This window comes from Phoxinus phoxinus (genome assembly GCF_949152265.1).
Source record: "Phoxinus phoxinus genome assembly, chromosome: 24".
Taxonomy (NCBI): domain Eukaryota; kingdom Metazoa; phylum Chordata; class Actinopteri; order Cypriniformes; family Leuciscidae; genus Phoxinus; species Phoxinus phoxinus.
The window spans coordinates 20,793,070-20,814,828 of record NC_136899.1 but is presented as its reverse complement, the minus strand read 5'-3'; the positions used below and the strand labels follow the sequence as shown (position 1 = coordinate 20,814,828).

The 21,759-nt window shown below is 42.2% G+C and overlaps 2 protein-coding genes across 3 annotated transcripts in view; both read right to left on the bottom strand.

Moving 5' to 3' along the window:
• Positions 1–21,759, bottom strand: part of LOC306992653 (NACHT, LRR and PYD domains-containing protein 3-like) — a gene marked incomplete at its 5' end in the record, with an annotated part of 82,170 nt that overhangs the window by 49,909 nt on the left and 10,502 nt on the right. Inside the window, 2 exon segments of the mRNA XM_079601785.1 lie at positions 12,710–14,240; positions 15,946–16,116. Of these exon segments, the coding sequence (XP_079457911.1) occupies positions 14,057–14,240; positions 15,946–16,116 (355 nt within the window). The 3' untranslated portion in view covers positions 12,710–14,056.
• Positions 41–10,758, bottom strand: LOC306992626 (uncharacterized protein; the record flags this gene model as incomplete). 2 transcript variants are annotated; one of them, XM_079601748.1, is made up of 2 exons in its annotated part: positions 10,643–10,758; positions 41–598 (listed from the first exon to the last, which is right to left on the bottom strand). In XM_079601748.1, exons 1-2 carry the CDS (start codon positions 10,676–10,678, stop codon positions 41–43), a joined length of 594 nt encoding a protein of 197 aa, XP_079457874.1. In that variant the 5' UTR covers positions 10,679–10,758. The 2 variants fall into 2 exon arrangements, with proteins under 2 accessions (XP_079457874.1, XP_079457875.1); XM_079601749.1 differs by lacking the exon at positions 10,643–10,758 and adding an exon at positions 10,137–10,174.

Sequence of the window (21,759 nt, the reverse complement as noted above, 5' to 3'; positions counted from 1 at the left end):
ACTACAAAAACACGTCAATTATCTCTATCTGTCTTCAAGATCATTGTTGACTGCGCTTTTTCAGCATCGCTGTCATCAGTTCTGACATGAGTTCGCCACCTGGGGGCGCTGTTTGTTGAGGTGTAGTTCTCTTTGGTGGAGCTGGAGGCATTTTTCTGACGGAGCCGGATGGGTGGGCAGCCGGTGCAGGAGCTGGTGGTGGAGGCGGGGGTGGAGGAGGAGGTGGTGGAGCTCCACCTGCAGATGCAAAGTTTTGGGGACCAGGAGGAGGAGGGGGTGGAAGGGAGGTAATGGGGTCTGGAGGCGGTGGGGGGAGCGAGTCTCCCCCGTAAGGTGCAAAACTAGGAGGTGGTGGAGGAAGAAAGTCAGGGGGCAGCTCAGCATCTTCTGGAGGAGGTGGTGGTGGAGGCAGGTCATCCATGGGTGGAGGTGGGAAGGAGGATTGTGGGAATCGAGGTGGAGGAGGAAACTTGTTGACTTTGGCTGTGCTGGCAGGAGGAGCGCGGGGAGGAGGAGGCAACATGGGGTCGGGTGGTGGAGGAGGCAGGGTTTCCATTGAAGGCGGAGGTGGTGGGAAAGATGTTTGGTTGCCAGGACCCTGAATTATGAAATTACAAGGGGATTAAAACAACTCTAAATGACGGTTCATTACCCTTTACCCTAGTGTGCTTAATTGTACTGCTCTTGAAGTATACTTTATATCTTTAAAGTATATTTAAAAATATTTTTCAGATAATATGTTAATTAAATAAAAGGCCACTATATGTGTATTTAAAGACAATGCACTTTCATCACTGTTTCTTAAAGGCAGGGTAGGCAGGATTTGTCTAAAAAACTTTTTCCCAAATTTGTTTAAACTGTCTTTATATACCAATACATAATTCAAATGTAAGTACTCTGAAAAAGAGAGTATAAAAATCATAAACAGTATATAAGATGGACACAGCGACCCCATAGATTTCAACGGAGAAAAGTGAAGCCCATTTGAAGCACTCATCACTTCCTGATCGCCAGGCGAACTGCGCAGACTCAAACTGAGCTTGACGACGTAGATGTGACGTGGGTCTTCTAGTAGCTGTGCCGAGGGAAATCTGAATCATTCCCTTCCGAATCTCGCAGAGACGGAGGGCGTGATTATTAGTTGTCAATGAGCTAGCAGCATGAGCAACTTTATCACTCTCTATGGGCTTCTCCCTTGACTTTATACCTCCACGTCCCCCCGATTGCTTGCGAGCTTCTCCGCCGGTCTATACGGTAATTTCTCTACAGTGCGACAGAGAGTTGCATGGGTATGACGCAATCGTTAGCCTATTTTTTACAAAAACGGCTTCTACGAAGTCATAACGTAAGATACAAAGTAATGGAGCCCTTTATACATTGTCGTGTTTCTTTAGAAATAAATAATGGACAAATGGAGTCTTTGGACGCTTCAGATGTAAAGTTATTCGCTGTCAAAGTGACGCAAAAATGAATGGGAGTCAATGGAATGCTAACAGCAGGTGAAGTTCTGCTACAATGGCGGCTCCCGCGGAGGCTTCAGTTTCCGGCGGATGGATTACCCCCTTGATAAAAATCGAGTGTCTGTAGTCCTCTCAGGGCTGCAATAAACACAGCTACTTATTCCATTCACTCCCACCCCCTCCCTTCTGGGCTCCTTCCAAAGCCACGCCCCCAAAACACATGAACGCGCGATGGCGACCGCTCAGCTGGAGGAGGACGCGTTTACCAGCGCCGAGCGGAGAGGAGCGCAGTACTGACATCATGTCAGAATCACATGTAATAAAATACCTAACTTTATCATTATGAATATAAATGTGGCAGTTTGAGACTTTAGGTGAATTCCGACTACGCCACCCAGATATAATCCGGGAACCCAGAAATAGTTTGAGTACATAAAGCACACAGGTACGCAATGGCTGAGTCAGATACCAGACAATGGTGAAAGTACAAACAGTTTATTGAAAAAAACATAATTTACTAAACACACTTTTTAATAAAGAATCTTAAAACCAGACACGTCACACATTACACACACACACACACACACACACCACTTCAGAATCTGGGGAATTTGTCCTGGCTATCAAATCAACACTGCAACCACTCGTGCTCTCTCACAACACTACACTCACTGTGGACACTGCAGACTGTCAATCAAACCACCACCACACCCAGAAGACTTCAGGAACCACGAATGGCCCCAGATTCTGAAGGGAGAAAACAAAGAATATTCAAATACAAAAAAATGATACACGAAACATGCACTCACACATCAAGGTTATCAAAGAAACATATACAAATCACACGCACGGCCAAACAGGCCAGTTTCTCTATAATGACCGTGCTCAGCACGTTAGCGGGAGATTCTAGACCACCCCACAAACTTCCTGACAGAGAAATGAGCGACAATGTCACAAACAGTAGATCAGTTCATCACACCATAATGAATGCAGAATTCGGATTAAACACCCATATATAAACTATATAAATACAAGGGTGACATAGAGAATTTGTCAGTGTGCAATTATTTCCCCCCCCAACCTCAGTTCAACAGTCGAGGAATACTGTCACATTTAGGATCAATTTTAGAAATATCCGGGCCGGCTGTACGTTCGACGCGTGTTTCGATCGACTTGAATACAATCCACAACCGGATGGAAGCAGTCTGTTGAAATAGAATACAGCTTCTCAGATAATAGTAGACAGTTGAGCAAGAGACGGAAATGAGGGCGAGCACGGTAAGTTATACGTGAAACGCCACCCCATCCACTTCAGGGTCGTTTAATATCACACGTAAACAAACAGTCAGTAAGTAGCGTGAGCCGACAGCGTCTGCCAGTCTTCAAGGTCTGCCAAGCCTGCTGCAACACCTCCACGCTTGTATCGCTGTGGTAAATGACTCACGGTGCTCAATGCACTCAATAACGTGCTAATAAAGAAAAACTCGTAGTGATATCTGTTTGCCTCTCGTGTCTGCCAGTCTCCTCTGCCGCACTCCTGCACCGAAAACGGCGCCCCGAAAGTGACGTCACTTCCCCAAAACGGAATAAACGCTCACCCAGATGTCCGTCGCATCTCCTTTTATCCTCGCGGAAACGCCATATTTGGGAATTAACCCCGTGATGGCTAATAACATCACCACAATCTACCCCCCCATTAGTCATCGTAGTCCCGACGATGAGAAAAAAACTACTGGTCCCACGGTCGAAACCAGACCAGGTCCAAACCAGAACTGGCAGAAATCTGATGGACTTCACTTCCTGCCGCTCGCGGCAAGTGGTGCCGATTGGAGTGCTGACCTGCCCCAACACGGCCCGTTCTTCTTGGGGCATCCCCTAATGAAGCGGGCGGCCCCGAAGCTATAGGCCCCAACTCCAACCGAGGGTCAGCGCCAAGTCCTCCCACTAAAGGCTGGCCAGTGGATTCTTCCACTTCCGGAGCTAGGCTGACCCTGGCCTCCAAGCGGGCTCTACCCCCCTCTACACCTCCTTGAGTACCCGACGGGGCCTCTACCACCACACGGGCCAAGTCCCCGTCATCCAGCTCGTCTTCTATCTCCAGGGGGGATGATGGTTCGACCTGCCCTACTAAGGGCTCAGTACAAGCTGGATTGTTCTGATTACGAGGTTTCAAGGACGCCCGGTGAACATGACGAACCTTCTCAAGGTCCTGTACCGGTGCAATTGTATACACTGACCCGCCATCTCGTGGAGTCTTGACTACCTTGTATACCGTCGAGCTCCAAAGGTCCTGGATCTTATGACGTCCCACGAACCCATGCTCGCGCAGAAAGACCAATTGACCCTTGGATAATGGCTGTTCCCTTACTTGGCGATCGTGCTTAGCCTTACGATGTTGGGCTGCCGCTTGCAACCGCTCACGGGCGCCATCAAAAGCTACTTGAAGCCGGGATTGATGCTCTTCCACCCAATGATGGACCCTACCAGCCACCGGCTCCTGCACCCGACCCAGCAGGAAATCCACCGGCAATCTAGGTTCCTGCCCAAACATCAAATAGTAAGGGGCTTCTCCAGTGGCTTGGTGGGGAGTGGTGTTATAGCAAAACAATACCTGGGGCAAACAAGATGCCCAGTCCCTCTTTCTTCCGGTGGGCAAAGTCCGCAACAAATTATGCAAGGTACGGTTAAACCGTTCGCACTGGCCATTGCCGGCTGGATGGTATGGTGTTGTGCGGGACTTGTCCACCTGGTAGAGGTTACACAACTGCTGAATAAGACGAGACTCAAAATTTCGGCCCTGATCCGAATGGATTCGGCCAGGGACCCCAAACTTATAAAACCACTCACCCACCAAGACACGGGCCACAGTCCCCGCCTGTTGATCCCGAGTAGGGACTGCCATCGTAAACTTGCTAAAAACGTCTGTCATCACAAGTACGTTTTCTTGCCCAGAATGAGAGGGTTCCAAGACTGTGAAGTCAAGGGCCACGATCTCATTTGGACGAGAGGCCAACAAGTGTGCCATATAACTCCGAGCAACTGGTGCAGCCCCCTTGGCCTGTTGACACCGCTCACACTGCTGTACCCATTGGGTTACGTCAGCAGACATCCCTGGCCAGTAGCATCGTTGTCGCACTAACTCCAGGGTGCGTTCGATGCCCTGGTGCCCATGGCCCTGATGTAATTGGGTCAGTACCTCCGCTTGTAACACAGCGGGCAGCACCAGTTGGAGCACCTCCTCACCACCATCGGGACGACGGACCCTTCGATATACCAGACCTTCCTGTTCTTGTAGACGGTCCCACTGCCGAAGTAATATTAACACCAGATTAGGTAAAAATCGTCTCTCCTGAGGCCCTGGGCCTTGCCCTTGACGCCAATACCTAAGGGCTACACTAATAACCGGGTCCTCCTCCTGTAGAGCCACCAATTCTGGCCCGGATCGAGCTGGCATAGCCTGCACAGCTCTCACCGCAGTGGATCCAATTGGGCCTACACCCGCTGCGCGCCGCAGCAGCTCAGGAACCAGCATACCTGACTGGCTATTATCCCCGGTGGGCTGTTCCACCGAAGGTAACCGTGATAATGCGTCCGCATTTTGATTAGACCTACCCGATCGATACTGCACTACAAAATCAAAAGCCGCTAATTCGGCTGCCCATCGCTGTTCGGTGGCGCCCAATTTTGCAGTGGCTAGGTGGCTCAGTGGATTGTTGTCGGTCCGGACAATACATCGATGACCCAGCAAGTATTCGCGAAATTTTTCCCCCATAGCCCATTTTAAGGCCAAAAACTCAAGCCGCATCGAACTGTATGTGGCAGTATTACGCTCTGCTGGTCGAAGACTTCGGCTAGCATAAGCCACTGGCCTCACCTTACCATCGACCTCTTGTGAAAGCACTGCCCCCAGCCCTACATGGCTGGCGTCAATCTCTAAGATAAACGGAAGTTTGAAATCCGCATAAGCAAGAACCGGCGCGGTAGTGAGTTTCTGCTTCAAAGTGTGGAACGCTTGATCGCATTGTTCTGACCACCATGGCGCTAATTCCTGCCTCCGACTACTCCCCTTCCCTTTATTTGCCTCAGTTACCAGCCGATGTAACGGAGCTGCTACCTGAGCAAACCCTTCTACAAACCGCCTATAGTAGCTAACAAACCCCAGAAAGGTCCGCAGCTCTGACACAGTCTTAGGATAAGGCCACTGTGCTACGGCCTCCACCTTTCCTGGGTCCGTAGCCACTCCCTGGGACGATATGACATGTCCCAAGTACTGCACCTTTTCCTTAAAGAACGCGCATTTTTCCAGCTTCACTTTGAGGCCAGCGGCTCGCAGGCGAGCCAGCACCATCCTCAACCTCTGCAGATGGGATTGGACCGATGAGGAGTACACGATAATGTCGTCAAGATACAATAAGACAGACTGATGACGCTGGTCGCCAAAGAGCCGCTCCATCAAACGCTGGAAGGTACCGGGTGCATTGCACAGGCCAAAGGGCATACGATTCCATTCGTATAACCCAAAGGGTGTGCAAAAGGCGGTCTTATAGCGATCGGATTCAGTAACAGGGACCTGATTGTACCCGCTGGCCAGATCTAATGTAGTGAACCAGCGGGCCCCTGTTAAAGAATCCAATGTTTCCTCGATTCGGGGCAACGGAAACGAGTCTCTTCGAGTCTTAGAATTGAGTTGACGGTAGTCTACGCATAAGCGCAGGCTACCGTCCTTCTTCTTTACTAATACTACCGGGGAGGCATATGGACTGCAACTCTCCTTGATCACTTGTGCATCCAAAAGCTGACCAATATGGGTCTTAACCAACTCATATTCAGATGGGGGGATTCGTCTATAGCGTTGTCGGACTGGAGTTTCATCCAATAGAGGGATGTCGTGAGACAACAGGTTAGTGCAACCAAGGTCTCCCTCGCCAGTGGAGAACACACTCTGGAACTCCCAAAGGAGAGCCCTTACCTGTTCCTGCTCTTCGTCCGACAACCCTTGCAGTTCTACCTTGTCAACGCATCCCGCCTCTGACACAGCAATCCCATCACAGGTTACGAGCCTAGCAGTATCAGTCGAAACCTCCTTCAACCCTACCGGAGGATCCACAAAATACACCTCCTGCAGCTTACCTAGGATTGTTGTAGGATATAAAACCGCGTCAATTAGACCGACATTAACCACGGGTACCAAAACTGTACCCCCGCTCACGCGCACTAAAGACGGAGAGGCTAATAAGCCCACGGGTAACCCGGTCTCAAGGGGCTCAAATAACACGGTCTTACCACTAAACACGGACGAGCACGTAGCAGCTACAAATTTCAGAGTGCCACCGGGAACCCGACACACTCGACGGCCACGGATTTTGGTATTACCTCCGCATGGAAGAACGCCATCCACTTTTTGACAGGCTTGGAAGGCCTGGGATAATCCCGCATCCCGCGCTACTAATGGTAGATCGAATAAGGCTGCTCCGTGTTGTCCGAAGAGCTCACTATAGCAACGACTAAGAACATTCATCCCCAAAATACCCGGAGTACTCGGATTAGCGCCTGGGGGGTCGCGAACTACCAGTATTCCACAACCGGATACGGTGCGACCACACAGTCCAATGTCTAGTTCCATATACCCAATGTATGGAATTTCCAGTCCATTGGCGGCTCTGAGGCGCAACCAGTGGCATGACTGCAACCGATCCTGGCCCCATGGTTCAAAACACGACCTAAAACAGCTCTCTGTAATGGTTGATACCATGGAGCCAGTATCTATCAGGCAGGGCACTGAGACACCCCCGATCGTAACAACAAGGTGTGGGCAAGAGGAGACTAGACGCGACGTGGAGAGACCATCAGAAAAGATACGAGAGCCATTCGTAAACCCAACCGGACTGTGGCTCTGCAGCCCGGTGGGGACTAGTTTTCCGACGGGTTGGAGAAGCCAGACCTCATGCCGCTGGATAACGAGTCAACGGGGGGATGAGTTGGAGGGCCAGGAGGGTGAAATTGCCGAGTACAATCTCGAGCAAAATGACCAGGCTGCTGACACCGTCGGCAAACCAGGGATGCAAAACGTGGTGAACGACCGCGAAACTGGGGGCTTTGGCTACGGGCTAGAACCTGAGTAAGTTGATCAATTTGCTTTTGCTGCTGCTGCAACATTTCCCGTAATTCACCTAATTCTGATGAACGCCTCCCATGTTCGGAATTTATCCCCATATCGCCTTGAACCCCAAATTGATTCCCGTGCACCAAAGGTGCCGATTGACTCCGGCCCCTAGCACCGCCTGGCATCCCCTCTCGTTCCCAGCGAATGGCTTCCTTTCGAACCTCCAAAAGTGTTGCAGCAGGCTGACGCCGCACTAGCTGTTTTAATTCTCGGCGTAACGCATTATCCAACACGCATTCAATGAATTGATCCCTCACTATGACATCTGCATTCAAAATAGCATGCGGTGACTGTTGTTTAAGTTTATCGAACAGACCCAAAAGTACCAGGGAAAATTCTTGTAACGTTTCTCCCTCCAATTGTCGCCGCGAGTAAAAAGCCTCTTGAAGTGCAACATACGATACTGCACAACCATACAGCTCGCGCAGTGCTGAAATTATTTTTATTGGGTCATCTCTATCCCTACTTGGTCGATATTTAATTTCGTCTCTAGCCTCTCCTTCGAGATGATCGAACAAAAAGAAAGCTTTTTCGACAACAGTCATGGTCCGTATGCGCATACACGCCTCTGCTTCTTCGATCCATTCTTCAACGCCTATACCAGATCTACCGTTGAATTTTGGACAACGGCGTTCTCGCGGCACGAACACGAAGCGTTCGACGGTACCAACATTTAAGTCGACGGAACTAGGTGTTACCGGTCGCGAAGCACCACCAGAGGCTGCGCCAGGATCAAGCAACTCAACCGGTGCCCGCTCCTGTCGCAGTCTCTCATTGTCAGCCTTTAACTGAATCACAAGCTCCCTCATTTCCTGTAATTCAGCCTCCATAATTAAATACTATAGGGGGGGGGGGGGCACTTACCAGGCAAATCCACTGTATTGTCACCACTCGTACAAAACACACACAAAAACAAACGAAAAAAAACAATCACTGTGTCTGAATCTGTCCGACAGCCACAACACCCTGCCGACTATACGCCAAATGTGGCAGTTTGAGACTTTAGGTGAATTCCGACTACGCCACCCAGATATAATCCGGGAACCCAGAAATAGTTTGAGTACATAAAGCACACAGGTACGCAATGGCTGAGTCAGATACCAGACAATGGTGAAAGTACAAACAGTTTATTGAAAAAAACATAATTTACTAAACACACTTTTTAATAAAGAATCTTAAAACCAGACACGTCACACATTACACACACACACACACACACACACCACTTCAGAATCTGGGGAATTTGTCCTGGCTATCAAATCAACACTGCAACCACTCGTGCTCTCTCACAACACTACACTCACTGTGGACACTGCAGACTGTCAATCAAACCACCACCACACCCAGAAGACTTCAGGAACCACGAATGGCCCCAGATTCTGAAGGGAGAAAACAAAGAATATTCAAATACAAAAAAATGATACACGAAACATGCACTTACACATCAAGGTTATCAACATATACAAATCACACGCACGGCCAAACAGGCCAGTTTCTCTATAATGACCGTGCTCAGCACGTTAGCGGGAGATTCTAGACCACCCCACAAACTTCCTGACAGAGAAATGAGCGACAATGTCACAAACAGTAGATCAGTTCATCACACCATAATGAATGCAGAATTCGGATTAAACACCCATATATAAACTATATAAATACAAGGGTGACATAGAGAATTTGTCAGTGTGCAATTATTTCCCCCCCCAACCTCAGTTCAACAGTCGAGGAATACTGTCACATTTAGGATCAATTTTAGAAATATCCGGGCCGGCTGTACGTTCGACGCGTGTTTCGATCGACTTGAATACAATCCACAACCGGATGGAAGCAGTCTGTTGAAATAGAATACAGCTTCTCAGATAATAGTAGACAGTTGAGCAAGAGACGGAAATGAGGGCGAGCACGGTAAGTTATACGTGAAACGCCACCCCATCCACTTCAGGGTCGTTTAATATCACACGTAAACAAACAGTCAGTAAGTAGCGTGAGCCGACAGCGTCTGCCAGTCTTCAAGGTCTGCCAAGCCTGCTGCAACACCTCCACGCTTGTATCGCTGTGGTAAATGACTCACGGTGCTCAATGCACTCAATAACGTGCTAATAAAGAAAAACTCGTAGTGATATCTGTTTGCCTCTCGTGTCTGCCAGTCTCCTCTGCCGCACTCCTGCACCGAAAACGGCGCCCCGAAAGTGACGTCACTTCCCCAAAACGGAATAAACGCTCACCCAGATGTCCGTCGCATCTCCTTTTATCCTCGCGGAAACGCCATATTTGGGAATTAACCCCGTGATGGCTAATAACATCACCACATAAACAACTAACATGGCTGTTAGTACTCACTATCAAGCTAGAATATCGATACTGGTAAAGTTTAAAATATATTGAGTTTGATTCGGTAACGAGCTAGTAACATAAGGCAAAGCTAAAAACAGGTTGCATTGATACACGTTTTCCCATTACCATCAGTTACAGTGTGATGAAGGTGAATTTCGTGTAAGATTCATAACATATACGGTGTTTTGCATGTAAGAGCTTCCACGATGAAAGCACTGTTGACTCTGATGAGGACTACACTCCGGAGACAAGCATCGTCGGCTCAGGGACAGGTCCTTCCTTTCCTTGTTTTTGCCTTCGCTGACTGTAGGCTATATGCAGGTACTGGGAATTTCGACTGCTCTTTCTCTGCCATAATTGTGATTCTTCTTAGCTTCCGTGCCTCTTCCCCTCCTCGAGTCAAACGGGTGCGCGCATGTGGGCAGCTCCTGTAGCAGCAGGGATGGTAGCCATGGTAGCGAGGGAGAGTGACAGTCGACCGTTAATGAGGTAGAATAACTTTTAAAAAAATTATACAATTTTTTTTGACAAAGTAGACAGCTCACAATAGGACCCAACACAATACAGCTACAATTTACAGTAAATATTTGCATTGTAAACTATAATTTATAATTTGCCAACTTAGTGTCTATCATACAATCATTATCTATTTTGGTTTTTGGTGTGTGGCCTGGTTTCTGCTCACCTTTGCAATACGTATCCCAGTCACCCACAGAGTCATGGTCACCTCATCATCACAACACAGATACTTGATGTATTGGGATTCTTTTTGAATTTGAGGATGCTGAAAGCAGATCACAGTGACCAACATGACATAAACCTGATATACACACTGAGAAAGGCCAAGATAATAACGCTTCATTCAGTCGTATCCCCTATTGCTTCTCCTGTCATTCCCTACAGATTTGTGGAACCATTCATTTTTCAGGGGTTGAATCTTTAATCAATGTTTTTTGTTGTTCTCAAAACAACAAAAGGGTTGGATAACAACTTACTAGGGTATTCAATATTAGTTAATGCTTTGCTAATATTAGTTTTTCTCCAAATGGACAGTTGGTGATATTAACATTGTTTTGATTACATCTTTTATTGAGCTGCAGTTGCATAGCAGAGACAGTGGATGGCACACTAATATCACAATTTGATTGCCAATGCCCCTCATGCCAGACTTTAGGATTAGCCCTAAATATTGCTAAAATGAGCCACAAAAAGCTTGTGCTTTATAATTTTGAATTATTGCATACATGAAAATAATGCATGTCCCTTTTCTGTTGGAGTCAGGGTTTAATTGTGCATGTATTACATTTATTGCATTTCATTTTCAAATTGCTTGACAAACATAAATTACAGCCCACCCTAACCTAAACATACATTGTATTTTTTTTCCTACTATGGCAGTCAATGGTAACAGTTCACTTTTTGGTTACTTACATTCTTCAAAATATCTTCCTTTGTGTTCAGCAGAAGAAAGCAATTCATACAGGTTTGAAACAACTTGAGTGTCTGAAAGACTATTTGTTCAGCGCTGAGGTTTCCTAAGTGCGCTTGAACGCTCAATCACGTGAACTGCGCCTGGTCAGGAAATACAGCGCGCTGCTCAGTTGTTCGCGCTCAGAGACGATGAGAGAAGACTCAGAGACCCTTTTCTGTACTTTTGTGTGCGTTTTATGAAAAGCAAGTAAGTTACTACTGTTGCATGTTTGTACTGCATTGTGACGAATGTTGTGAAAGTTATGTATGTTCGTGCAAACTAGTTTTATTCGTTGAACTGCGTGACCAATTAGTGTAGTCATGATGCCAGAGCGTGCTGTAATATGCGACATGTTGTGTGCAATAATTAGCCCTCTATATGTCGATTTAGACCTTATTTGTGTTAGGTATTTAGAAATATGCCTCTGCGTTCGAGTGCAGTGCATTTACTGTTTATTTGGTGCTACCTGTATCGAGTGTTTCGAGTGATACAGTGATATGCTGCATAGCCACTTAATGGTGCAGCAGTACAGATATTAAAGGGCATATAGTGACATATTTGTTGCACTGTATTAACGTCAATTATTATTTTCTGTACTATACTGTTGTGAATGATGATAATGAGCATAGTATAGTATTCCTTTATTTGTTTATTAATCAGTAATTATTACTATTGCATTATTTCTTTTTCTTTCTCTCTGTTTAGACCACATACACTTACTTATACAAACTTGTATATTGGCATCCTGATCTTGGAAATAAAGCTGATAAAGGATTCTCTGGCCGGAATCTTTCTGTAGTGCTCCCATCCTAAACGAACCACTAGTCCATATTTTACATTGAGGGTGAGTATATGATGCCATAATTTTCATTTTAAAGTGAACTATCCCTTTACGACTTGCTGTAACCGTAACCTGCCATATAAAATTATAATTTCATTATTTCCAATATTTAATATTTCTATATTCAAAATGTTATATTTAAAACATTAATTTCATAACATTATTATTGCAGTTGTAATTTCAGTGCAAATTTACATTCATGAAAAAAAAGCACGTGTTGTGATCATTTGTTGTTGGACTTTGGATAGTTTCTAAATCCCATAGAATGGACTGTGTGTCTGTCTCTCAGCCTAATAGCCTAATATCGATATGGTTTAATCATTTGAAAATGATATGTTGAGTCTGAACATTACACTTCTATAGGCCTGTGCTAAGACCTGATTGACTGCATTAAAGTCCACATATAAAAACTCTAAATTATATCAGATTAAGTGACAAACCTTTTCAGTTTTCTTTTTCCTATGTGGGTCAAAAGTCCTGAGATACTCCCTCAACTCCCTCTGAACAGACTAGACCATTTTTCTCATTAAAATATAATCCGGTATATCTCTTAAAAATAACAGATTAAATGAATTATAAGTCACATTTCGAATGGCCTTGGTAGCAATTGATAAACTGAGACATGAGGGAAAACTGAGATTTATGGATAAAATTTAATAGGTCATGATATATAAAACAAAACAACAGAAATGAATGTTTGATGAAATCATCCTCGTCAATATTTGCTGGTAACATATTCTTTTAAAATACAACTATTACTCTTCTGCACATTCTTGTCCTAAATAATAAATTACTAATATACACGGTTTATATCTTGTTGATTAAAATAATCTAATTGTCATTGAATATTGGAAGTTACACCATCAACATTGTAATCAAGCAGTGCAATATCTAATCAATAACAAAGCAATTTTTCAGCACATTTTACATTTACATGTGATCATTTAGCAGACACTTTTATCCAAAGCGACATATAAATGAGGAGAGCAATAGAAGCAATAAAACCAACAATATGCAAGTGATGCGACCAGTTTAGTCTACAAAATCAGACCCACAAAAAGATCCAAACAAGAAACTGCAGTGAAGTCTCACTCACACACACACACACACACACACACACACACACACACACACACGAGAGTGAGATCGCTGTGACGTCTCTGTGTCTTCAGTCTCATATGACAGTCACACACACAGTCACATATGGAGGATGAGACACACACAGTCACATATGGAGGATGAGACACACACAGTCACATATGGAGGATGAGACATTACTGCGGTCACATCACATCAGTGGATTCATTTCAGAACAAACACAGGCAGAGATACATACAGAGTACATTAATATTGCAGCCAGAGATATAAAGGTGAGGAGATCATCTTTTTTTCATTTAGTACTGTCCGTCAGAAGCGAACACTTCCCCGTTTCACAGAAGACAAAATAATTACAATTGATCCGGTTCATGCAATAAATAAAAAAAGTGTACACACCCCAGCTTTTAATGCATTGTGTTGCATCAGTAAAAAAAATTTAAGGTTATAATTTTTTTTCTAAAAAAAAAAATATATATATATTTTTTTCTTCAAGAAATACTGTGTAAAACTGATGTTGTTACAAATAATATGCAGGGGGAAACCAAGTCCCATGTTTGATGGACCCTTTGTGTTACAAACCTTATTAGTATTCCAAAGTATTCAACATTATTTAGATTAGGTTGCAAAGTTTGTGTAATCTGACGAAATATGTTACAAATTACTGTATTTTGTAATCTGTAGTAAATAATCTACTTACAATATAGTGTCTCCAGTTTATAATGTGGATCATTCTTCAGATCAGAGAGAAGCTTCATGTCTGAATCTCCTAGTTTATTCCTAGACAGATTCAGTAGTCTCAGATGTGAGGGGTTTGATCTCAGAGCTGAAGTCAGAGCAGCACAACCTTCATCTGTGACTCCACAATCCCACAACCTGTAGAGAACAATGACACACTCTTCACTCTCTCAGTTCAGATCAGTTTAACACAAGGGTCTGCAGCCGCACTGCAGGGGTCTGTCAATTAATGTTTGATCACAAATATTTTTTGTAAAAAAAATTAAAACATGGGTAAAAAAACATAAGCATATATAAGAAATATAACTCTCAAATGAATGCAAGAGCACCCTCACACAACCTTCCTCTGTGACTCCACAATATTTCAATATAGAGAACAATGGCGCTGTGTAAAATTACCATTTTATTAAAGATTGCAATGTGTGATGTGATTTGAATGTAGTGGCAAGCAACGCCACTATATTATACACTGTTTTATTAATGATGCCGGTTTTCCATGTTGAGGAGAAACTGAGGGACAAATAATGCAGTGCTATGACTATGGAGTGATAAAGAGATAACATTAATAACACCTGAAGTGTAACTTTATCAATTAAATGTACTATATTTTAGTTCAATAATATTAATTTAATATTTTGAGGAGATTTGGTACTAAATAATATTTGTCCAATAATTATGATCCATTAATGGCCATTTAAAATAATATTAGCAAATATGTTTATATTACAATTAGATTTCATGCTTAGCATTTAGCATGCAAATATATGCTATTGCTAATTAATAGTTTGGTAGCTAGCTAATGCAATCTTATAATTCAGTCATGTGACACAAAAAATATAAGAAATTGAATGAATTAATCCAGTTAGGGAACCATATTAAAATCACTTTAAAACTTCTTAATTGGGTTACTTGGAAATGACTTGATTCCATGATGTGGACGTTATGTGAACAAATTATCTTTGTTTAACTTAATTGGTTCATGTGGAACCGATGTGCATGATTAAATCATTTAAAATCCAACACACGTTTTCAGTGCATTGTTTTCTGTTTTGTTTTTTATATATATAATTTTGGATTTACTGTAAATCCTTGAGAATGTCAAAATTGAAAAGTGGAAGATTAATCAATTTATTAAAGAAATTTGAATTATTAGAAGAACCTGAAGCCCTTTGGTCCCTGATATTATTATTTTTTCTATTTCTGTTTTATATTGAGCTCTGTTCTTTAGGACATTTATTATGGTTTTGTTTTTCCTTATTGTAATGGTATTTACTGCAATAAAAACCGTTGGCGTTATTTCCGCATTCCTCGATTCCTATAGAAGTCTATGGGTGTTGTAACTCTGTCAGTTCAAAAACACTGTTGTTTTAATATAACATTTATACTTTGTGTATTTGTGTAATGTTTTGTCTTGTTTGTGATGTGGAGTAAATATATATGCCGGGAGAACATTTATGTTTTAGGATTAGCATGTTGAATCAAGCATTGGCTCACCTGTGATGTTCACTGGTTTAACTGAATATTTATTTAATGTGCATTTGGACTGAAGTAAATATCACTTGTAATTTATTGTTTAACTGAGTGTCTATGAATCACACATAAAACTACTGGTTTTGGTTTTCCTGGTCAACCTATAATTGTAGAAAAAATGAGCTCTCAATAAAATGTACTCAATTGTCTCTCATTTGTGTTGTGTGGATTCAGACCCGAAAACAAGCTAGGGTTTAACAAACAAAGTTGGTGATCATTGAGTAAAAAAAAAGTTAAAAACTATTACATTACCAATAAAGAATATATTTACCAAGGACAAATATATATGTGTTTATCAGAGAGTTCATCTTACCACAGTGTCTCCAGTTTACAGTGAGGATCCTCCAGTACAGCAGAGAGCAGATGAACTGAATCTCCTAGTTTATTCTCAGACAGATCCAGTTTTCTCAGGTGTGAGGGGTTTGATCTCAGAGCTGAAGTCAGAGCAGCACAACCTTCATCTGTGACTCCACAATCTCTCAACCTGTAGAGAACAACGACACACTCTTCACTCTCTCAGTTCAGATCAGATCAGTTTAACACAAGGGTCCGCAGCCGCACTGCAGGGGTCTGTCAATTAATGTTTGATCACAAATAATTATTGTTAAATTAAAACATGGGTAAAAAACATCAAAGTCAAATTTAAATATAATCACTCTCAAACGAATGCAAAAGAGCACCTCAGTTAATTCTGTAATAATATCATACTGGCAAACACTCAAGTGTGTTTTTGTGTTTGCTCTCTTGAGAACGTCAAATGTTTCTATTTACAATGTGTTTTTACAGCGGTGAGAAATGTAGCCAATCACAGTCATGTTTGTTGGTCTATTGAACGCAGTGGCCAATCAGAGGCGTTTCATTTTGTTATAATCCACTCACCGAGATACAAAGGCCCTGTCCCAAAAGGCAAACTTCATGCACTTTCAGTCTTTTAGACTTACAATGGCTTCCACGCGCCTGTTAAGTCCATGAGACCGTAGGGTGTCCCGTTCAGTAATTTTAGGTTTCAGAAGGGTAGTCACGAACGCCCCTCTGCGGTCGATATGCGCCCTAGATGCTCCACAGCAGACTTCTTCCCGACAGTCAAAGCGGCGTTACGTCACGTAAGTGCGGACTCAGAGGAAGACCGCGAGTGTTCAGGGTGCCATTTGTGACAGGGCCAAACTCGCAATTGCGTGACAATTGCAAGAAAAAATTGTGAGATAAAAAGTCACAATTATCTTTTAAATAATTTTATTCCGTGGTGGAAACAAGCTTCCATAAATTCGAGGCAACCAGTGGCGAATTAGTCTTCCAGGTTTTGATGTCATCCCTGTATCTCTATTCACAGTCAGCTTTCCTTTCACATGAAATCCCACAAATGCCAGAAAACCAATGAGAATGCGGAACAATGATGATGATCCATAATAACAGAACGTAGGCGCCAACGTTGTGGATACACTTACCCAAACCCTCCATAACTTTTCAATTAATTTCACATTTATTTGTATAGCGCTTTTCACAATACATATTGTTTCAAAGCAGCTTTACAGAAAATGCACATCTACATTACAATTTAGAGTGATCTCTTCTCAGAGGTGACTGTGTCCAAGTTATGTATTTCAGAAATGTACGTACAAAAATCACACAGTTGGCTAATAATGTATAATTTTTTTAATTTTTATTATTAATTAAATTTAATTTAGAACTGGCACTTATTCTAAAAAAAAAATTACAGTCGATTGGCAAATAAATAAATGCCGGACAGTTACATATGCATTACCATCATTTTATTATGTAAGCTTTATTTGGAATTTATAGTCATATTATTTATAGTGTTAATATTAATTTGCGAGTCCACAAACTCATTCTCTTAAATGGCTTGGGTCAAGTGTTAATGCATACTTCTAAATACATTTTCTAAAACTATAGTATTTAAAAGTTCACAAACAATATCTCATACGCTTGAAATGACTTGTGTTTGGTATTCCTATATAAGTATGTAGTAACACTTGAGTCATTACTAGTTAGTTAACATGATCTTCACTTTAGAATACGGATCCAAATAATTAATAATTCCTATAGAAGTATGCATTAACACTTGAGTCATTACTAGTTATCATGATTCCATGCTGTAGTTACTAATGAAGAGCCAACCCGAAAGGGTAGAATCATCTAATCATTCACAGGATATATATATATACACACATATTTATATATATATATACATATGAGCAAAGAGACATACATAAAAACACTTTTGAGAGGTAGGTTAAATAATAATAAACCCATTTTTCTTATGGTACAGCATTTTTTTTATAAGTTAACTGCATCTCCTGCACTGCAACAAACCAATCCGATAATATCTGCACATTAATGTACGGCTCAGACTAACATCATGTAAGACTCCAATACAATGACTAGGTAATTATTCCCTCACAAATAATGCTCTCAGTGAGTAAACTGTGTCTTTTATGATAGACTACACAATACTGTAATATTATTTTCTGATTAATATTATTAATTAGTTTTTAAATTATTATTATTATTTTAAGTCCTGTACCTGGTTCATTAGGCTACTCTTGTAAGAAAGCAACAGTGGCTGGAACAGACTTTAAGTATCACATGTGCTTGAAAAGATGCAATCTAATCCTGTTTACATGAAATAAGCTGCTCCCAATCAGGTTTGAGCTCACGGACCTGTTGCTATGACAGCAACTCCAGCTTCGAAGAACCTAACAATCCTGGATCATGTAAAATCGTCAACAGTAAAATCCAGATAACAGTAATCCACGTATGAAGAACGGGCCCCTGTTCTCCAAGTGTTTTTGTAGACAGTAAATTATTTTTGTTGTTTTCACAGTATTATTACTGTACTCTCAACAGTTCTCTACTGTATAAGCCGTGTGTAGTGATGATGTTCCTCCAGCAGTGCTCGAAGTAGGCCGGTACGCACCAGCACTTCTATAAATAATAATACGTTTTATTTATATAGCGCCTTTCCAGGGCTCAAGGACGCTTTACAATAAACAAACAATGATAAAATCAATTGACAAAGACAGCAAACAAAACAACAGTAGGTAGATGAGAGTGTAAGGACAATCTATATTTTAAGCTGTAGTGTACCCTCACTTTTTCTTGTGTGCCGGCACTTCTCACGTGTTGCTGGTACCAGGGGCGTCACTAGGCCCTTTTTCTACTCAGCCACATGATTTACAAAACCTGCTTCTGTGATTCACAATATACATAATATTAAACTATTCATTCAGTCATGGTGATGACTATAGAAGTGTGCACTGATAGATCAGTTGTCAGGTAATATGTTTTTTTTATTTTTTTTATTACCGGTAAAAGTTAAACAGTGCGGAAGGAGTGAAAATAAGCGTATACATAGTGACATCACTATATGACAAACACTGCCCCAATAAATATTATTTAGCTCACACTGACATTTTCTTGAGGTGGCATTTTAAGTGGTCTAAAGGGTCTAAAGAGGTGGTCCGTTCTTGAGAAGACCGCTGAAAGAAAATAACCAACTATAGTAGTCCAGTTTGTGCGAATGAGGCGAATTGCTATCACAGATAATGTATTTTCTATCACTTCACTGTAGCTCAGCATCGCGATGTAAAGCTAACGTTACTGCATGATCACAGTTCATATGTGTGGGGAAAGATAAGCTATTAGAGTAAAAATATTGCGTTAGGCTACTTCAGTTAATAAGAAAAAAGATTGTACAATTCCTGCAAATGCAGTGATGAAGTTCATGTTCTCATGATTTATTTTTATGAATAAAAATGTTTCAAAACATCCCCCCTCTGTTTTTTTCACAAATCGCACCCTGCTACTAATTACAATATTTAATGTTTTTCACAGTCAGTAATTCATACTGTAACATTCATTTGTTTGTTGTCATGTTGCAGTTTGTTTGAAATAACACACCTGTTCACCTGAAGGAAAACTCGACGAAGTGCTATTAGAAGACATCCTGTCAACGCTTTTTGGTACATATCGCCTACCGTAGATGCAACGCGCATTTGAAAAGCGAGGCGCTGGAGAGCAAAATTAGTTTGAATGCAAAATACGAATTCACCACTAGATGGGAGTAATTCCTACATATTGTCCCTTTAAGTATAATGCCATTTTATGGATATTAGCCTTCTGTATAATATTTAATACACAAATATCTATGGCCTATAAATTATCGATATGACCAAAACTTTGCTGAAAAACCTCTTGCTTGCTCTACTTCATGCCTTCAGTCCTCTTGATTAATAGTTTATACTTTATACTTAAAGGTTCTCTAAGCGATCCTGGGTGACGTCACTTCTTGTTGACGTTCGAACTATTGTCAAACAAAGCGGAGGCTAGCTAGACCCTCCCTCCTCCTCATCCGCGCACTAACCCCCCAAACCCCATCCCACATCATTCTTGTCGGTTATTGGCTGGAACAGTTTGTTATGTTTCGTGGTGTGGGTTAGCCCAGTTTGTTTTTGTTGCTGTTTGTGGAGCCTGGGGTGTCTACAGAGACCGCGTTTTTTTTTAGAGTGTGTTCAGGAGACAGACAGCTAGCGGATAGTGAGGAGTGTAGCAACATTGTCTGACATCTGGTCAAATTAGGGAATCGCGATTCTCGCGAACACTTCATTAATTTGCCTGAACAGAGAAGAGGTCAGTGTCTCGTTTCTCCATTACAACACACACACAAAGAGACACGTGACACCCAAAATTCCTCACACTAAGGAACACATGTAACAGGACACCCACGTCTTCAGAGAGATAAGCACGCACACACCAAGAGACTTTATTCAACAGAATCATATTTAAGACCTCAACAAATGGACTTGATATTTTTGTGTTGCCATTTATGTGTCACGACCGATGTGGAATTGATTTCAATATTAATGTGTATTAATCAAAATCTAAATGCTTCTAATCTGTATATTTTACGTAACTTTGTTATCATATACTCTGAAAATGATGTGTTTGATACCATTTTGAATCTTAAGACCTAACGGAGTTGAATCTCGATAATAGACTGTAATGGTATGATTATTTCGATATGAATTCTTTCCAGTCATAGAAATGACTAGTCCCGGAGCTCTGTCATAAATCTACACAGCCGCGCTCGTCTTGACAAGACAAAGAAAGTTCCCGCTTTCGAAATGCTGAAGGCTATTGGCTGATCACGCCGAACGAAGGCGTGACCCATACAGTCTTTAAAAAGGAAAGCCAGAGCTCCTCCTCTCTCTCTCGCGTCCTGCTTTCATCTGCTCATCATGTGAAGTCCGCGATCGACTCCTCTCTGGAGTCCGTCTCTTTTTATTTTCCTTTATCTAAGTTCTTTTGTTTCATTTTCAAATTCGCCTTTGCTCGTTTCCACCTACGAGTCAAACGAACGAAGCCTGAATTTCTTCAGCAACTTCCCTTCCAAAAGAGGCCTTCTTCAAAACTCGCGCCCTGTCCGAGGAGACACGAGCGCGCGCACTCTGCTCCGAGAACACGCGCAGGCTGGACACAGCTCGTGCACACAAACGAACCTTTTGCAAGTATCAAACTCTAACGAGTTTTTAATGTTTTAAGGTTCGATGCATTTGATGGCTCTCAAGGTTTCTGTGATGTTGCTGTTCTATGGCCACTCGTGACCATTCTCTCTCTCTCTCTCTACAACCTCCGCGCGTGCTTCGGCGCGCGCGCCCCCATTCTCTCATTCTCTCACTCTCTCTCCAACTCTCCTCATCTAATATCTGTTTTGTCTTGTTTGTTAACTGTAAGTACATAGACGTATGTAGTACTATATTCTATATTCCGTAGTTTTGCATTTATTAAAACAATATATTCAACTGTGTCTGTGAAAAATGCTTGTGTAAAAATACAAACGTCAATGAGGTTCACGACCCGAGCTACCAACTCTTATTATTTACTACATTAAGTAGTTTTAATTTTATAAACACAGGAAGATTAATGTTCACGGCCAGAAAGTTAATATTTCTTGGAGTTTATAAGAAAGGATAGCTTTATTGAAAGATTGATCATTTAATCTGACGGTTGGACGCTGGACGAACACCGATTTGATAATTGCATTAATTTCCCTTAAGGATTATCTTATCATCGATCTGAAATGAGATTATTGATATATGAATGAGGAATT